The 14,584-nt window shown below is 43.9% G+C and overlaps 1 protein-coding gene across 1 annotated transcript in view; it reads right to left on the bottom strand.

Annotated features, from left to right (window-relative positions):
- The window catches only part of SLX4IP (SLX4 interacting protein), a 79,860-nt gene that overhangs the window by 53,122 nt on the left and 12,154 nt on the right, over positions 1-14,584 (bottom strand). The window contains exons 6-7 of the mRNA XM_068987523.1: positions 13,766-13,855; positions 6,838-6,958 (exon numbers count right to left, since the gene is read on the bottom strand). Of these exons, the coding sequence (XP_068843624.1) occupies positions 6,838-6,958; positions 13,766-13,855 (211 nt within the window). The remainder of the gene's footprint in view (positions 1-6,837; positions 6,959-13,765; positions 13,856-14,584) is intronic.

Below are 14,584 nucleotides of genomic sequence, written 5' to 3'. Positions count from 1 at the left end.
AAGCACCCCAGGCTCCCTGGTTCGCTGGTAACCGGGATGTGGCCATGGGACCTGTGGTGAGCTCAGAGGAGGACAGTGCCATGGCCACGGGCCAGGGTGCCATGCTCCTGCAGGCTCAGTCCTGAGCTTCACAGATGGCAGCTGAAAGGGCTCATGTACCAAGGCCATCCTCTGCCATCTTTTTTAAAAAATAAGATCCTTTCTTTCCTTATTTTTTAAATTTGGCTGTGTTGCTTGGGTCTTAGCTGCAGCCCTCGGGGTTTCTCACCGTGGCCTGCAGGATTCTCTCCAGTTGTGGCTCGCGGGCTTTAGTTGCCCTGTGGGATGTGGGATCTTCATTGCCCGGCAAGGGATGGAACCTGTGGCCTGCGTTGATGGGCGGATTCTTAGCCACTGGAACCACTGGGGAAGCTCCACCCCGCATCCCGAGGCTGAGGCTGTGCTGCCTTGTGCAGCTTCAGAGCCAGGCCACCTGGCTCTCCCACAGGCAGATCCTGTGAACCACCTATAATGTCTTTACCCAACAGCTTTTCCACTGAAGAGCCAGACTAGTGCCAGCTAGTCTCAAGGAGAAATGAAATTAAACAAAGCCTATCCCTGGTGGCTCAGAAGGTAAAGCACCTGCCTGCAATGTGGGAGACCCGAGTTCGATCCCTGGGTTGGGAATGGCAACACACTCCAGCACTCTTGCCTGGAGAATCTCATGGACAGAAGAGCCTGGCAGGCCACAGTCCATGGGGTTGCAAAGAGTCAGACACGACAGAGCTACTTCACTTTCACTTTTCTTTTCACAAGGCAACTAAGGTTCCTGACCTCAAAAGTCTTTAAGTTGAAGATGATCACACTTTTGTTTTCAAAAGGTCACTTTAGAAGCACTTTGGAAGCGAGATGTGGATGAACTGAAAGGGAAATCAGGAGGTTGTGGTAGAGATTCAAGAGCGGATTAAGTAGGGCCTTGACCCGGAATGACACTGAGAAAAAGTGAGAAATTTGAAAAAGGTGAATGACCCAGTACAAAGGTAAGCACTGGCTGCAAACACACAGCTCAGTCAGCGAACACATAAAGACAGAGAGATAAAAATCAAAGGGCAAGACATTTTTGTACTTTTATTTTTGGCCTGCCAGACTGCCAAAAATTAAAAATACTGGTAACACCCAATATTGGCAAGGCCAAGAGGAAAAATATTAATGAGGTAGAGTTGACAGAAATTGACAGTTAAGTCTTAAAAAAAAAACAAACTTTCTTCCAACATTAATTTTACTAAATCAATTGAAGTTATTCCAGGTGACTTAAGAAGGATGACGCTGTTGGCAAATGTCTATGCTATGCTCTTTGCTGACTGAGTTTTTGTCAGCAGTCTCTGTATTCCTCAGTATTTTATGATTAAGGAAATGGCCTCAAAGTAATTTATGTTAGTTTTTAATAAGGATAACTTAGAGCATGAAACGCCTGCTGACTTCAGTCCGCCAGCATCACATGTTAAGTGTCCACCCCAGGATGAAGATGAAACACAATATCGTTACTCAGATCTGGAAATAAGAAAGGTAAGAAACTCACGCGCATGAGAGAAGACAGCCAACTTACACAAAAGCGAAGACCACACAACTTTCACCCAAGCCACCAAGACAGTAAGAGCAACTCTGTTTTCAGGGCACATGAGGCACCGAACGGAACACTGAGGAGGAAACAGGCAGGGCTTTCCTTCCGGCTCGGGGCTCTGAAAGTGCTTTTGGAAAAAGGCATTTAAAGTAAGACTAGGGAGCAGCCAAGTGATGCTGATAATAAACAGTCTGCATGGGCGCATCACCGTGTGTGCCCACTTCATCCTGGCAGGCGTACCTGGCTCAGGAGATGATAAGCCTTGGCCCCCTGTGGAAGGCAGCCTTGGGGAGATGGGTGGACAGTGCTCTGACCTTTAGAAATGAACAGTTTGCAATGAGGTGAAGCAGAGTTATCTGTTTCTGCTCTTGAGTTAAGCAGCATGGAAATTTGAAGGAAAAAAAAAAAAAGAGGCTGTGGGGTGACAATCCCTCAATCTTTACCACCAAAGAGAGGGAGAAATGAAATCACAGGTAAAATTATTACATTACAGTCATAATACAGTGGCCAAGGTTATAAAGTGCTGTGAGCAAGGAAGACGGGAAACTGAGGGAGACTCTGGAGAAGTGTTTGAGCTAGGTCTTAAAAGCTGGGTAACAGGAGCTTTCCGGACAAAAGAGAAGCCTGAAAATGTAAAGGCACAGAGGTGTCGAGAATGCAGGTTTGCAGGAAATAGAAAAGGGAGCTGTGGGAGGAGACAGGGCAGGAGAGGTGAGTTGCAGCAGGCTTGGCCTTCCTGGGAAGAGGAGAGCGACATCCATGCGTGTAACTTGTCACCTGGACAAACAGTTCTTAAGAACCAAAAAACGTGCTATGGATTATAAAAGAGGCAGAACCTGTTTCCAGGCGACTGAGCCATTTGCAGAGATGAACATGAATCGAATGGTGTGGGCCAAAGCTCCGGGTGCTGGCGGGCCTGGAACCTGGGGACTGTGGACAAGGATACGCTTCCCTGCAGGAGGACCTGGAGTGGAGAGCGGGAGGAGGCAGAGGGACGGGGAGGGCCCGCACCAGCACAGGCCCCTGGGGTGAGTGCCAGAGAGGGATCAAGGTCGCTGCGCTGCAGCAAGAAAGAAGGAACGTTCGGCTCAAGATGAGGCTGGTGAGGTGGTCACCTCAGAGTACCAGCCTTCACCCTGGAGCCCAGGGGCAAGCCTGCAGGGCTTTGTATGCAAGATGAGGCTGTGACGTGAAGAGAAGGCCTTACCCTAACTCGGGTGCTGACCGCAGGGGGCACATCAGCCGGCGTGGACGCAGGGGCACCAGCGAGGGGGCTGCTGGCAGCATCCAGCGTCCAGCAAGGTGGGGTCGAGGACCGGCCGGAGGCAGAAGAAAGGGGGACAGATAAGGTGGGGGCTGCAGAAGACAAGCTCAGAGGTCATCTGTCCCCAGAAGCAGAAAGAAGGAAGATGGGCTGTCACGCTGAGGTGACTTTCCAAGAGGGATACTTCGCACAGCTTTCCCACCCAAGAGTGAGCAGCACACTGTTGCATCAGCAGCCCCTGCCTCCCTCCAGCCATCAACCACACGACTAACCCCCGACAGGGAAGCCTGGTATTCATCCCACAAATGTGCCTCAGAGGTTCCAGAAGGCAAAAAGAGGCTTCGTGTTTGTAGTTGTATGTTAAATAAACCAAGCCAGAGGCAAATTACTTGCAATATATATATCACACAAAGTATGAATATCCTTAATTAATGAGCTCTTACAAACCAATAAAAGTATGAACACGAAACAGAAATATTAGGATTTCCCTGGTGGTGCAGGGGACGTGGGCTCGAGCCCTGGCTGGGGAACTAAGATCCCACATGCCAAGGAGCAACTAGGTCCAAATGCTGAGCCCACACACCACAGCTAGAGTCTGTGCACCACGAGGGAAAACTGCACGTGATGCAACAGCGACCCTTCATGCTGCAGCTGAGCCCTGACACAGCCAAATAAACAGACAGACAGACAGACAGACAGAAATATTATAAAGAAATTGAAGTGTGCAAATATCTAGATCATCAGGAGGCCCACTGTACCACCGTTTACAACAGCGAAAGTACTAGATTCAACCTAAATGTCCCAGTGATAAATTAGACTGCGGACACTTGATGGACTTCTATGTAGTTATTAAAAATAGTAATGTGGACCTCAAGTGGCCAAAACAAACCTTGAAAAATGGTAACAAAGTTGGAAGAGTCACATTTTTCAATTTCAAAACTTACTACAAAGCTATGGTAATCAAAGCAGTGTGGTACTGGCATAAAGACAGACATACACCCCAGTGGAATAGAAGAGAGAGCCCGGAAATAAGCTCTTATAACTGTGGTCAAATCATTTTCAATAATGATGCAAAGGCCACCCAGTAGGGCAAAGGACAGGTTTTTCAACAAATGGCACTGGGAAAACTGGATAGTAAAAGAACAAAGTCAGACCCTGAACTTAAACCGTATAAAAGATTAACTTAAAATGAATCAAAGGCCTAATTTAAGAGCAGTCCACAAAACTCTTAGAAGAAAAAAACAGGGAAAATCTCCGTGACATTGAATGTAGCAATGATTTCATGGATGTGACATCACCAGGTTACATTAAAATTAAACATGCTTTTGTGTCAAAGGACATTATAAAGATGATGAAAAGGCTTTGTTTTCTCCATTTCTCTCAGTATGGGAGAAAATATTTGCAAATCATATCTGATAAGAGATTAATATCCAGAAAATATAAAGAATTCCTATAACACCCTAATTAAATACTGGGCAAACAGACAATTCTCCAAAGATACACAAATAGTTAATAAACACATGTAAAGAAGGTCAATATCACTAATTATTAAAGAAATGCATGGCATTGAAACATGTATACTATCATGTGGGAAACGAATCGCCAGTCTGTGTCTGATGCAGGATACAGCATGCTTGGGGCGGGTACACGGGGATGACCCAGAGAGATGTTATGGGGAGGGAGGTGGGAGGCGGGGTTCATGTTTGGGAACGCATGTACACCCGTGGTGGATTCGTGTCAATGTCTGGCAGAACCAATACAGTATTGTAAAGTAAAATAAAGTAAAAATAAAAATTAAAAAAATAAAATAAAATAAAAAAATAAAATAAAGAAATGCAAACCAAAGCCAGAATGTGACATCGCTTCTCATCTATTAAATTTTGAAAATGGTGACACGTGTTTTAAAGGACTTCTATAGGGGCTTCCCTGGTGGCTCAGTGGTAAAGCATCCATCCGCCAGTGCAAGAGACACGGGTTCAACCCCTGGTCCAGGAGGATCCCACGTGTCACAGAGCAACCACGCCCAGTACGCCACAACTACCAAGCCTGCGTGTGTGCTGGAGCCGGGGGACTGCAGCTACCAAGCTCACGTGCCTGGAGCCCAGGCTCCACAGCAGGAAAGACTCTGCAATGAGGCCTGTGCAGTGCTCCAGAGGGGAGCCCACCGGCCACCAGGGGAAAGCCCGCACGACACCCGGGGCTCAGCCCAGCCAAAAATGAATCAAGGACTTTTACATTATGTTAGGTGGGAAAAACAAATTACAAAATTGTGTGTAGAGTAAGATTACTTTTCTGTTTTTAGCAAACTTCTTGCCCACATGAGCCCAAGAAAGGCTCTGGGTTTCATCCTGAGGTCAGAACACAGTGAGTTCCCCGCCTGGGAGAGAGGCTGAGAGAGTGAGCACTTAGCGCTTCCCTGAGGAGAAGAGACCAGGGCAGGGACCACCTGAGAGTCGGTGCTGAGCAAGCCATGACCACGGTGGGGCTGGGCTCTCAGAACTCTCTCTGCTCCTTCTCCTTCTGTCTCAGTTACAAAGGGCCACTCACCACGTCTGCTACAGCTTTTCTCAAGACTTCAACTATTCCTAAGCAAAATGCCACAAAGTGTCATCTAATACAATATTGTTTGGACTGAAAATTCTATTTGTTTGAGGCTTTCTGTTGAATAAACTTTATCTGTCTCCTTACCAGTTGTGCGCAAGTACACGATGCAGACTGTCTGTGTTTAAAGGGGAGGATGTTAACCGTTCTTTCCCTAAAGAACTATTGCATTAGCATAACCTAGTGCACAGCAACGCAGTACTGACCTCGGAGGATTAACACGGGTTGACTGCATTTGCGCAACAGAGTGCCATGAGACGCTAACTTAAAAAGTTTAAAGAACACAGCGATGATGGAGTGGACAGAACACCGGGCTGAGGGGTCAGGCTCTGCACTTGTCACCCCAGTCCTCCTCCACTGAAAGTGAAAAGGTGAACATGAAGTCGCTCAGTCTGTTCAACTTTTTGCGACCCCATGGACTGTAGCCTGCCAGACTCCTCCATCCATGGGATTTCCCAGGCAAGAATACTGGAGTGGGTTGCCATTTCCTTCTCCAGGAGATCTTCCGGACCCAGGGACTGAACCCGGGTCTCCCACACTATAGGCAGATGCTTCACTGTCTGAGCCACCAGGGAAGTCCTTCATTGAACATATCCCCAAATCTCTGCATCAGGCATGGCCTAAGTGTCAGCGGTGGGGAGAAGGGAGGGGAAGATGCCAGATACAGGAAATGATCTTGGTCCTCAAGAAGATAACATTTTATTCAGGCAACCCCCTTAATCTCACAATCCTCTGCGTCTTCACCCATAACTCAAAGATATTACCATTCTCAGGGTAACAGGGTGTTAGGGTAAGGGGTTAGGATATTCCAACTTCAGTGCCCTTGGCATTTGGGGGACACTGCCGGGTTGGGGGGGGGGGCGCTGCCCTGTACACTGTAGGATATTCAGTGGCATTCCTGGCCCCTACTCACCAGGGGCCAACAGCTCTCTATCATGGCTCCCACCCCAGTTATGACAATCCAGACTGTCACGGACATTACCAAATGTCCCCTGAGGCAGAACCACCCCCAGCTGAGAACCTCTGAGACAGTGACATATATGAAAGCATTTAGAAAAGCATGAAGCCCCAAATCAAGTATTATTGCAAATCTATTTGCAAGACTACTTGTCAAAAAAAATCCTTGAAAGAATTTATTGTTTCCTTAGGAATGTTGTGTTTTCTATTTTTATATACTTTGCCTACCATTAAAAGCCCTTTAGGGCTTTTTGATGACTTTTCTTTACCCAAACAAAGCATCTTCATTAGGCTATATTTTTAAAATGTATCACTGTACAACAACACAACTCTGACTCTGACAGTCAGAGTCAAACATAATTGCCATCTCTACAAAGCAGAAATTTTACCCGAAATCAAAGTAGTTCGTGCCTACCTTTTAAGGACAAGGGATTGGATCTTGTGAATTCTGTATCTGATGGCCTGTGCTGTTTACGAACTTGCAAGTACTCCTTCACTCTTGAATCAATGGTTTCTTTTAACAGTAAACAGACTTCCTAAAGTAAATTAAAAAAATTACATATAACTTTCTAATTTAATGCAGTGTAAAAAAAGTCAGTATCATGCATATGGAAAAGCCAGAATTGAACATTTCATTCTGTTTGCTTTTTAGTTTAGCTATGAATAAAGACATTTACATATGTTCATGGATAATGCTGCAGATTTAAATCTGCCACTAAGCTTTGCGTGAAACCATGATGCTGGCTTACTCTGTGATCTAAGAAATATATTTTGCCTCTCTTCATTTCTCTCTGCCTCAGTTTCATATTTCTAAAAGGAAGGTAAAAACATCAATGTAAAAATCAGGGCAAGGAGGTGAGAAAATCAGAGAGAGAAAGGCTGTTTTCATGTAAATACCAATCAATGGGATTATGACAAGTAGAAGACAGAACAGAGCCAACTTTGGCTACAAGTGGGAGCCCCAGAGATGGGCCCACTGGGCAAGGACTGCAGACTGGGAGGAGCCAAAGAGTCAGGGCACAGTCCGAGGGAGCCCCAGCCAGTCAGGAGGGGCAGCACCCTGAGGTTTCATGCTGGGACCCATGGCACAGTGCCACCAGATTTTCTGATTTAAGAGGAACTAGAGACAGTGATTTTTACACAAAAATTTCCTACTTTTAAAACTTGGTTCAAAAAAACTTTAATATCTAACCACTATAATTGATTAGTTTCTGGGGTTTACAAATCTACTGAAAAGCAACAGCACGGATGGTAAGTTGAACAGAGAACTGGAAATCAAGAGTCTGATTTTCTTCCATAGGCTTGTTGATGATATTGTATAAGCTTCTGTGAAAACTGCTCTCTATTCACCTATTCACAGTAAAAAATAATTTAACTTCTTATATTGCTCAAAAGTAAATTAATATTTACTAGGCAACAGAAAAACATGGTTTTAATTGAATGTCAATATCCCAAATTTCTGGAGCTACTGTTTTGAACATATCAGTGTTATTTATCAAAGAGAAAAATAAAACTTAAAGCCTAACTGTACAATGGGATGACACTGCTCACATTAGCTATGCTATCAGAAAAATGTAATCTGATGTAGGGAAAGGGAAAATAAAATTGCTCCCAATTCTAAATTTCTTAACGCAGATTAAGAACTGGCGTGTAAGGACGGACAATTCTGGTTCAGTTTCCAAGGACTCTGCAGAAGGTTCAGAGTTTCCAGGTCACCTCAAACCTGTTTCACTGGTTTCTCACGATGCCATCTCAGGTTGATCTCTTAGAATCCTCATAAATTAAAATGAGGACAGAGCTGTAAGCTGCTTTGAAGGGCAACGAGAGCCAAGCTTTTCTTTTGTTGCAAATACACGTACTCCTCAAACAGTATAGAAAACACCTGACTTAATTTACAAACATGAGTTTCTCGATAAAATACAAACTCTGGTCTTCTCCTTCCTGATCTCATTTTGCAGCCCAAAGATGCAATGCCTTGTGGAATACAGAGGTATTCATTTACAGTTGAAGGTTTTGGCATTGTTCGTGCCAACAGAAAGGCCGCCTTGCTCATACTGTTGTTTTAACAATTAAAGAATTTTGCTTCACATGCAGGGTTCAACGATGACTGAGCTAGAAAATATGTGAAAGACATACATGGAAACAAGGATTGTTAAAATTTGGCCATAAATGCCCTATAAGGCTAGAACTAAAAATAGGAGGACAAAAACAAAGCCAAGGCCCATATACACAAACTCTCTCCCTGTAGTTACGGGGCTTTCCTTCCATGAGTCAGGTTTGACAAATGGAAGGTGGATCGTGTGTGCTGTGTCGAGGTCCCCTAGTAACTGACCACAGCACACTTGGCGAAGCACTGTTCTCTTCAGAACCAGGGCAAGACAAGGAAAGACAAATTCCCATCTAAACTTGAGGGGCAGCAGGAAGACCAATCAATGAGCAAGAGAGAGGTGTACCCAACATCTCCAGGCTACCAGGGGTTCCTTTGTGCTTCCCAGGTTTACAAGGGGAACAGCCTGAGTTCAACTGTTTGGGTACAAAGACTACTCAGGCTGGACTCAAAATAAACACGTGTTTAATACATGTGATGAGATCCTTTTCTGAAAAGGAACAGGATATTCTTAAGACTTTCACTACTCAAAGTGACTGTTAAAATGCAATCAAACTGATTGCTCATGAAATCCCAATCTTGAGATGATCTAATAATTTAAAAAACATAAAAGGCCTGGGACACTGAACATAGGCTAAAGTCATATCCTCAACTAGCTTTTCTCTTCTCTTAAACACACACACATTATCCCAGATCCATTTTAATGTCAGCGAGCATATTTTGAAGAAACAGCGTGAGGCAGAAGCCACAGAGTGTCTCCTTGGCTTTTCGCGGAGAGCCCGCTCACGGCCCACAGCGGAGCCCTGCAGGCCCCATTGCGCTCTGAGTCCCTTCGCTAAGGCACGCCCTGTGGCCCCAACACCAGCACAGGTAGGGCAGTGCAGCTGCCTGTGGCACCCTGGAAAATTCTGGCCTCATGCTCTGGCTGGGAAGTGAGTCACCTACTCACAGATTTATTGCAAAGCCTTCCAAATCAACTGACTCTTGGCAAAGCTGACAGCATATTAACACAAAAGGTCTAAAGCTGAGGCGGCAGAGTTGGGAGAGAATGGAGGAAAATCTGGGCCTGGAATGGTGGATTCTAGGATGCTGCTAACGTAAGTCAAACTTCTTGGGTGAGGTCCCCTTGGGTGCATATTGGTCACTTTAGGGGGATGAATTAACTGTTTTGAATCATGGGTACATGTGTTGAGAAGCCAAAGGTTGGAATGACATGAAGGCAGACTGGAGGAGCAGGCGATGGCCTATTAAACACGCAGTCCTGCAGAGCATTGTCCAGCGCTATTCACCTGAATGATGATGTCAACGTCTCAGGCCACCAGCATGATAAATCCCATCACACAGAACCCTGGGCCTTTTTGCTCCCAGTTTGAGGTCACTGGGTATCCTTAGCAAAGTTAGGACAACAGTTCCGTCGCTAAATCATGTCCGACTCTTTGTGACCCCATGAACCGCAGCACACCAGGCCTCCCTGTCCATCACCAACTTCCGGAGTCCACCCAAACCCATGTCCATTGAGTCGGTGATGCCATCCAACCATTCCATCCTCTGTTGTTCCCTTCTCCTGCCCTCAATCTTTCCAGAATCAGGGTCTTTTCAAATGAGTCAGTTCTCTGTACCAGGTAGCCAAAGTACTGGAGTTTCAGCTTTAGCATCAGGCCTGTCAATGAACACCTAGGACTGATCTCCTTTAGGATGGACTGGTTGGATCTCCTTGCAGTCCAAGGGACTCTCAAGAGTCTTCTCCAACACCACAGTTTAAGAGCATCAATCCTTCAGCACTCAGCTTTCTTTGTAGTCCAACTCTCACATCTATACATGACTATTGGAAAAACCATAGCGTTGACTAGATGGACCTTTGTTGGCAAAGTAATGTCTCTGTTCTTTAATATGCTGTCTAGCTTGGTCATAACTTTCCTTCCAAGGAGTAAGCGTCTTTTAATTTCATGGCTGCAATCATCATCTGCAGTGATTTTGGAGCCCCCCAAAATAGAGTCTGACACTATTTCCACTGTTTCCCCATCTATTTCCCATGAAGTGATGGGACTGGATGCCATGATCTTAGTTTTCTGAATGTTGAGTTTTAAGCCAATTTTTTCACTCTCCTCTTTCACTTTCATCAAGAGGCTCTTTAGTTCTTCTTCACTTTCTGCCGTAAGAGTTGTGTCATCTGCATATCTGAGGTTATTGATATTTCTCCCGGCAATCTTGATTCCAGCTTCTGCTTCCTCCAGCCCAGCGTTTCTCATGATGTACTCTATGTATAAGTTAAATAAGCAGGGTGACAATATACAGCCTTGACGTACTCCTTTTCCTATTTGGAACCAGTCTGTTGTTCCATTTCCAGTTCTAACTGTTGCTTCCTGACCTGCATATAGGTTTCTCAAGAGGCAGGTCAGGTGGTCTGGTATTCCCATCTCTTTCAGAATTTTCCATAGTTTATTGTGATCCACACAGTCAAAGGCTTTGGCATAGTCAATAAAGCAGAAATAAATATTTTTCTGGAACTCTCTTGCTTTTTCAGTGATCCAGTGGATGTTGGCAATTTGATCTCTGGTTCCTCTGCCTTTTCTAAAACCAGCTTGAACATCTGGAAGTTCACGGTTAACGTATTGCTGAAGCCTGGCTTGGAGAATTTTGAGCATTACTTTACTAGCGTGCGAGATGAGTGCAGTTGTGTGGTAGTTTGAGCATTCTTCGGCATTACCTTTCTTTGAGATTGGAATGAAAACTGACCTTTTCCCGTCCTGTGGCCAAGGCTGAGTTTTCCAAATTTGCTGACATATTGAGTGCAACACTTACACAGCATCATCTTTTAGGATTTGAAAGAGCTCAACTGGAATTCCATCACCTCCACTAGCTTTGTTCATAGTGATGCATCCTAACGCCCACTTGACTTCACATTCCAGAATGTATGGCTCTAGGTGAGTGTGAGTGATCACATCTTCGTGATTATCTGTGTCATGAAGATCTTTTTTGTATAGTTCTTCTGTGTATTCTTGCCACCTCTTCTTAATATCTTCTGCTTCTGTTAGGTCCATACCATTTCTGTCCTTTACTGAGCCCATCTTTGCATGAAATATTCCCTTGGTATCTCTAATTTTCTTGAAGAGATCTCTAGTCTTTCCCATTGTATTGTTTTCTTCTATTGCTTTGCACTGATCGCTGAGGAAGGCTTTCTTATCTCTCATTGCTATTCTTTGGAACTCTGTATTCAGATACTTATATCTTTCCTTTTCTCCTTTGCTTTTCACCTCTCTCCTTTTCACAGCTATTTGTAAGGTCTCCTTAGACAGCCATTTTGCTTTTTTGCATTTCTTTTACTTGGGGATGGTCTTGATCCCTGTCTCCTGTACAATATTATGAACCTCCGTCCATAGTTCATCAGGCACTCTATCTATCAGATCTAGTCCCTTAAATCTATTTCTCATTTCCACTGTATAGTCATAAGGGATTTGATTTAGGTCATACCTGAATGGTCTAGTGGTTTTCCCCACTTTCTTAAATTTAAGTCTGAATTTGGCAACAAGGATTTCATGATCTGAGCCACAGTCTGCTCCCAGTCTTGTTTTTGCTGACGGTATAGAATTTCTCCATCTTTGGCTGCAAAGGATATAATCAGTCTGATTTTGGTGTTGACCATCCGGTGATGTCCATGTGTAGAGTCTTCCCTTGTGTTGTTGGAAGAGGGTGTTTCCTATGACCAGTGCGTTCTCTTGGCAAAACTCTATTAGCCTTTGCCCTGCTTCATTCTGTACTCCAACGCCAAATTTGCCTAATTTGCCTATTACTCCAGGTGTTTCTTGACTTCGTACTTTTGCATTCCAGTCCCCTATAATGAAAAGGACATCTTTTTGGGGTATTAGTTCTAGAAGGTCTTCTAGGTCTTCAAAGAACTGTTAAACTTCAGCTTTTTCAGTGTTACTGGTTGGGGCATAGACTTGGATTACCATGATATTGAACGGTTTGCCTTGGAAATGAACAGAGATTAACAACATACTAATAATATTATCCTTTGACTGAAAATATATTACTTATAAATTTTCTTTTGGGAGATTTCTAGTTATCTCCAAAAGCTGACTGAAAACAGTTATCACAGTTAAGGGGTAAAAAAGTGGTACCAAAAAGTACCACCGTCACTAGTTTTTTCTTCATATACCACCTTGTAATAAAATTTATTTCCAGCTCTAAAAAGCTACTGTGACCAACAAATATCATGGAAGATTCCAAAGGCTGTTACATTTGGAAAGTTACGTAAAAGCCACAGGCTCACTATGCTGCTCGCTCATAAGGAGGGGTCTGGAGAAGGAAGCCAAGCGTGAGATGAGAGCTGGAGGCCCCTTTTGCCTTTGCCGCAGCAGCACTTGGTGGGACCTCAGAAATGAGAGCTGGGAGGGACTCAGCCAGGGTCTGGGAGAACCCCTCAGCCACAGAGGCGGCGGCTGAGGTTCGAGCAGGTCCAACACCACAATCCTGTCCTACAATCGTTTTACTGACTGACCACCTGCTTAGCAACTGGCCGCTGTAAGAGGAGGGCTGCTGTCACCCATCCCTATACTTTTCCCAAGGATCATGTGGTACAGGAGAAGATTTCAGACAGGTGACAAAGCCAGCCTGTGTCAGCCCCACACCTGCTCCAGGGGCTCATTCCATCCATTACGACCAGTGAGGATTACAATCCCTGCTTACCTGGAAAAGTCACTTTAACTTCTTCTTCTTCATCGTCATCTTTTTTTTTTTTTAATACAAAGAACCCTTTCCCTCAAACAAAGAGGTGGGGAATTTCTGGCTTAAATACTAGAGTGGCAAATGAAATATATGAAATAGATGGATATGTCAGTTTCTGAAGGAACAACAACAGAAAAGGCAGGTGTATGTCTGCTGTGGGAAAGAAAACTCTTCTTCAAGGATTAAATAGCACTCAAGATTTACTGTCCATTAATGAAAATGAAAGCTGGAAAAAAAGCTAATGTTCCTTTTAAGAGCAGCTCCTGTATTTAAAATAGTGAAAAGTTTTAAGGACCTTCTGTATAGCACAGCAAACTAACTATATTCAATATCAATAGCACAGTGAACTAACTATATTCAATATCAAGTAAGAATCTATAATGGAAAAGAATCTGAAAAGAATATACGTGTGTGTGTGTGTGTACAACTGAATCACTTGTTGTACACCTGAAACATGGTAAATCAATGGCATTTCAATTTAAAAAAATAGAGAAAAGTTTCCTGGTACCTCTTTCTTCTGCTCAGAAAACCAGCTAGTATCTTTGCTTGAAGCTTGCGGCAATACATGAAGATCCACCAGGACAGCAAAGTTCCCACACTGAAAGACATTAATGAAAGACTTAGCTCACACCCAGTGAACAATGAGAGAAAAGCTCACAAATTCCTATGTGGTTGCTCATGATGAAATGGCAACAAAGCTCACTGCTGGACAAAAACGTTAATACGGGGTATGATAAAACTCATAACTTGTTGCTTTTTGCAATTTTAATATTTATTATAGAAATGGGGAGAAATTTAAGTTTAATCAGGACAGGAAAGAGAAAAAACCTATCTCTGCACTGTAAGTTGACGGAGGATGCCCAGAAATTCAGCAGTTAACAGTGAGAAGATTTAAAAAAGGTCAGTGCCAGGTGGGCTCCAGAAAAGGAGTCTGGTAGACACATACAGGGAAATTCTTTCTTCCAGGTGGGACAGAGCAGACAGAAGTAACTGCATTTTCAGACCAACAAAAGGATTGGCTGGGACTGTACATCTTGGAATAGAAATAGAAGCATGGACAGATGAAAATGGGCAAGGCAGATGCTGAATGACAGTATCAAAACTAAGTTTCATTAAAATATGCCTCAAAACTGTATAAAATCAGTCTTTATTTTCCTATAGGCTAGTGCTATCTAGTACTGTGGAAGAAATGAAAACATCTCTATCTGCACTGGTAAATAGGGAAGAAAATAGCCTCATGTGTTACTGAGCATTTGAAATGTGGCTTCTGTTGACTGAGAAGCTGAATTTTTAATTTTACCTAATTTCAATCTAATTTAAAAAGCCA

This window comes from Capricornis sumatraensis, chromosome 15 (assembly GCF_032405125.1).
Source record: "Capricornis sumatraensis isolate serow.1 chromosome 15, serow.2, whole genome shotgun sequence".
In the NCBI taxonomy this organism is placed as follows: domain Eukaryota; kingdom Metazoa; phylum Chordata; class Mammalia; order Artiodactyla; family Bovidae; genus Capricornis; species Capricornis sumatraensis.
Note: the sequence above shows the minus strand (reverse complement) of the source record. Positions and strands in the feature narration are given on the sequence as shown.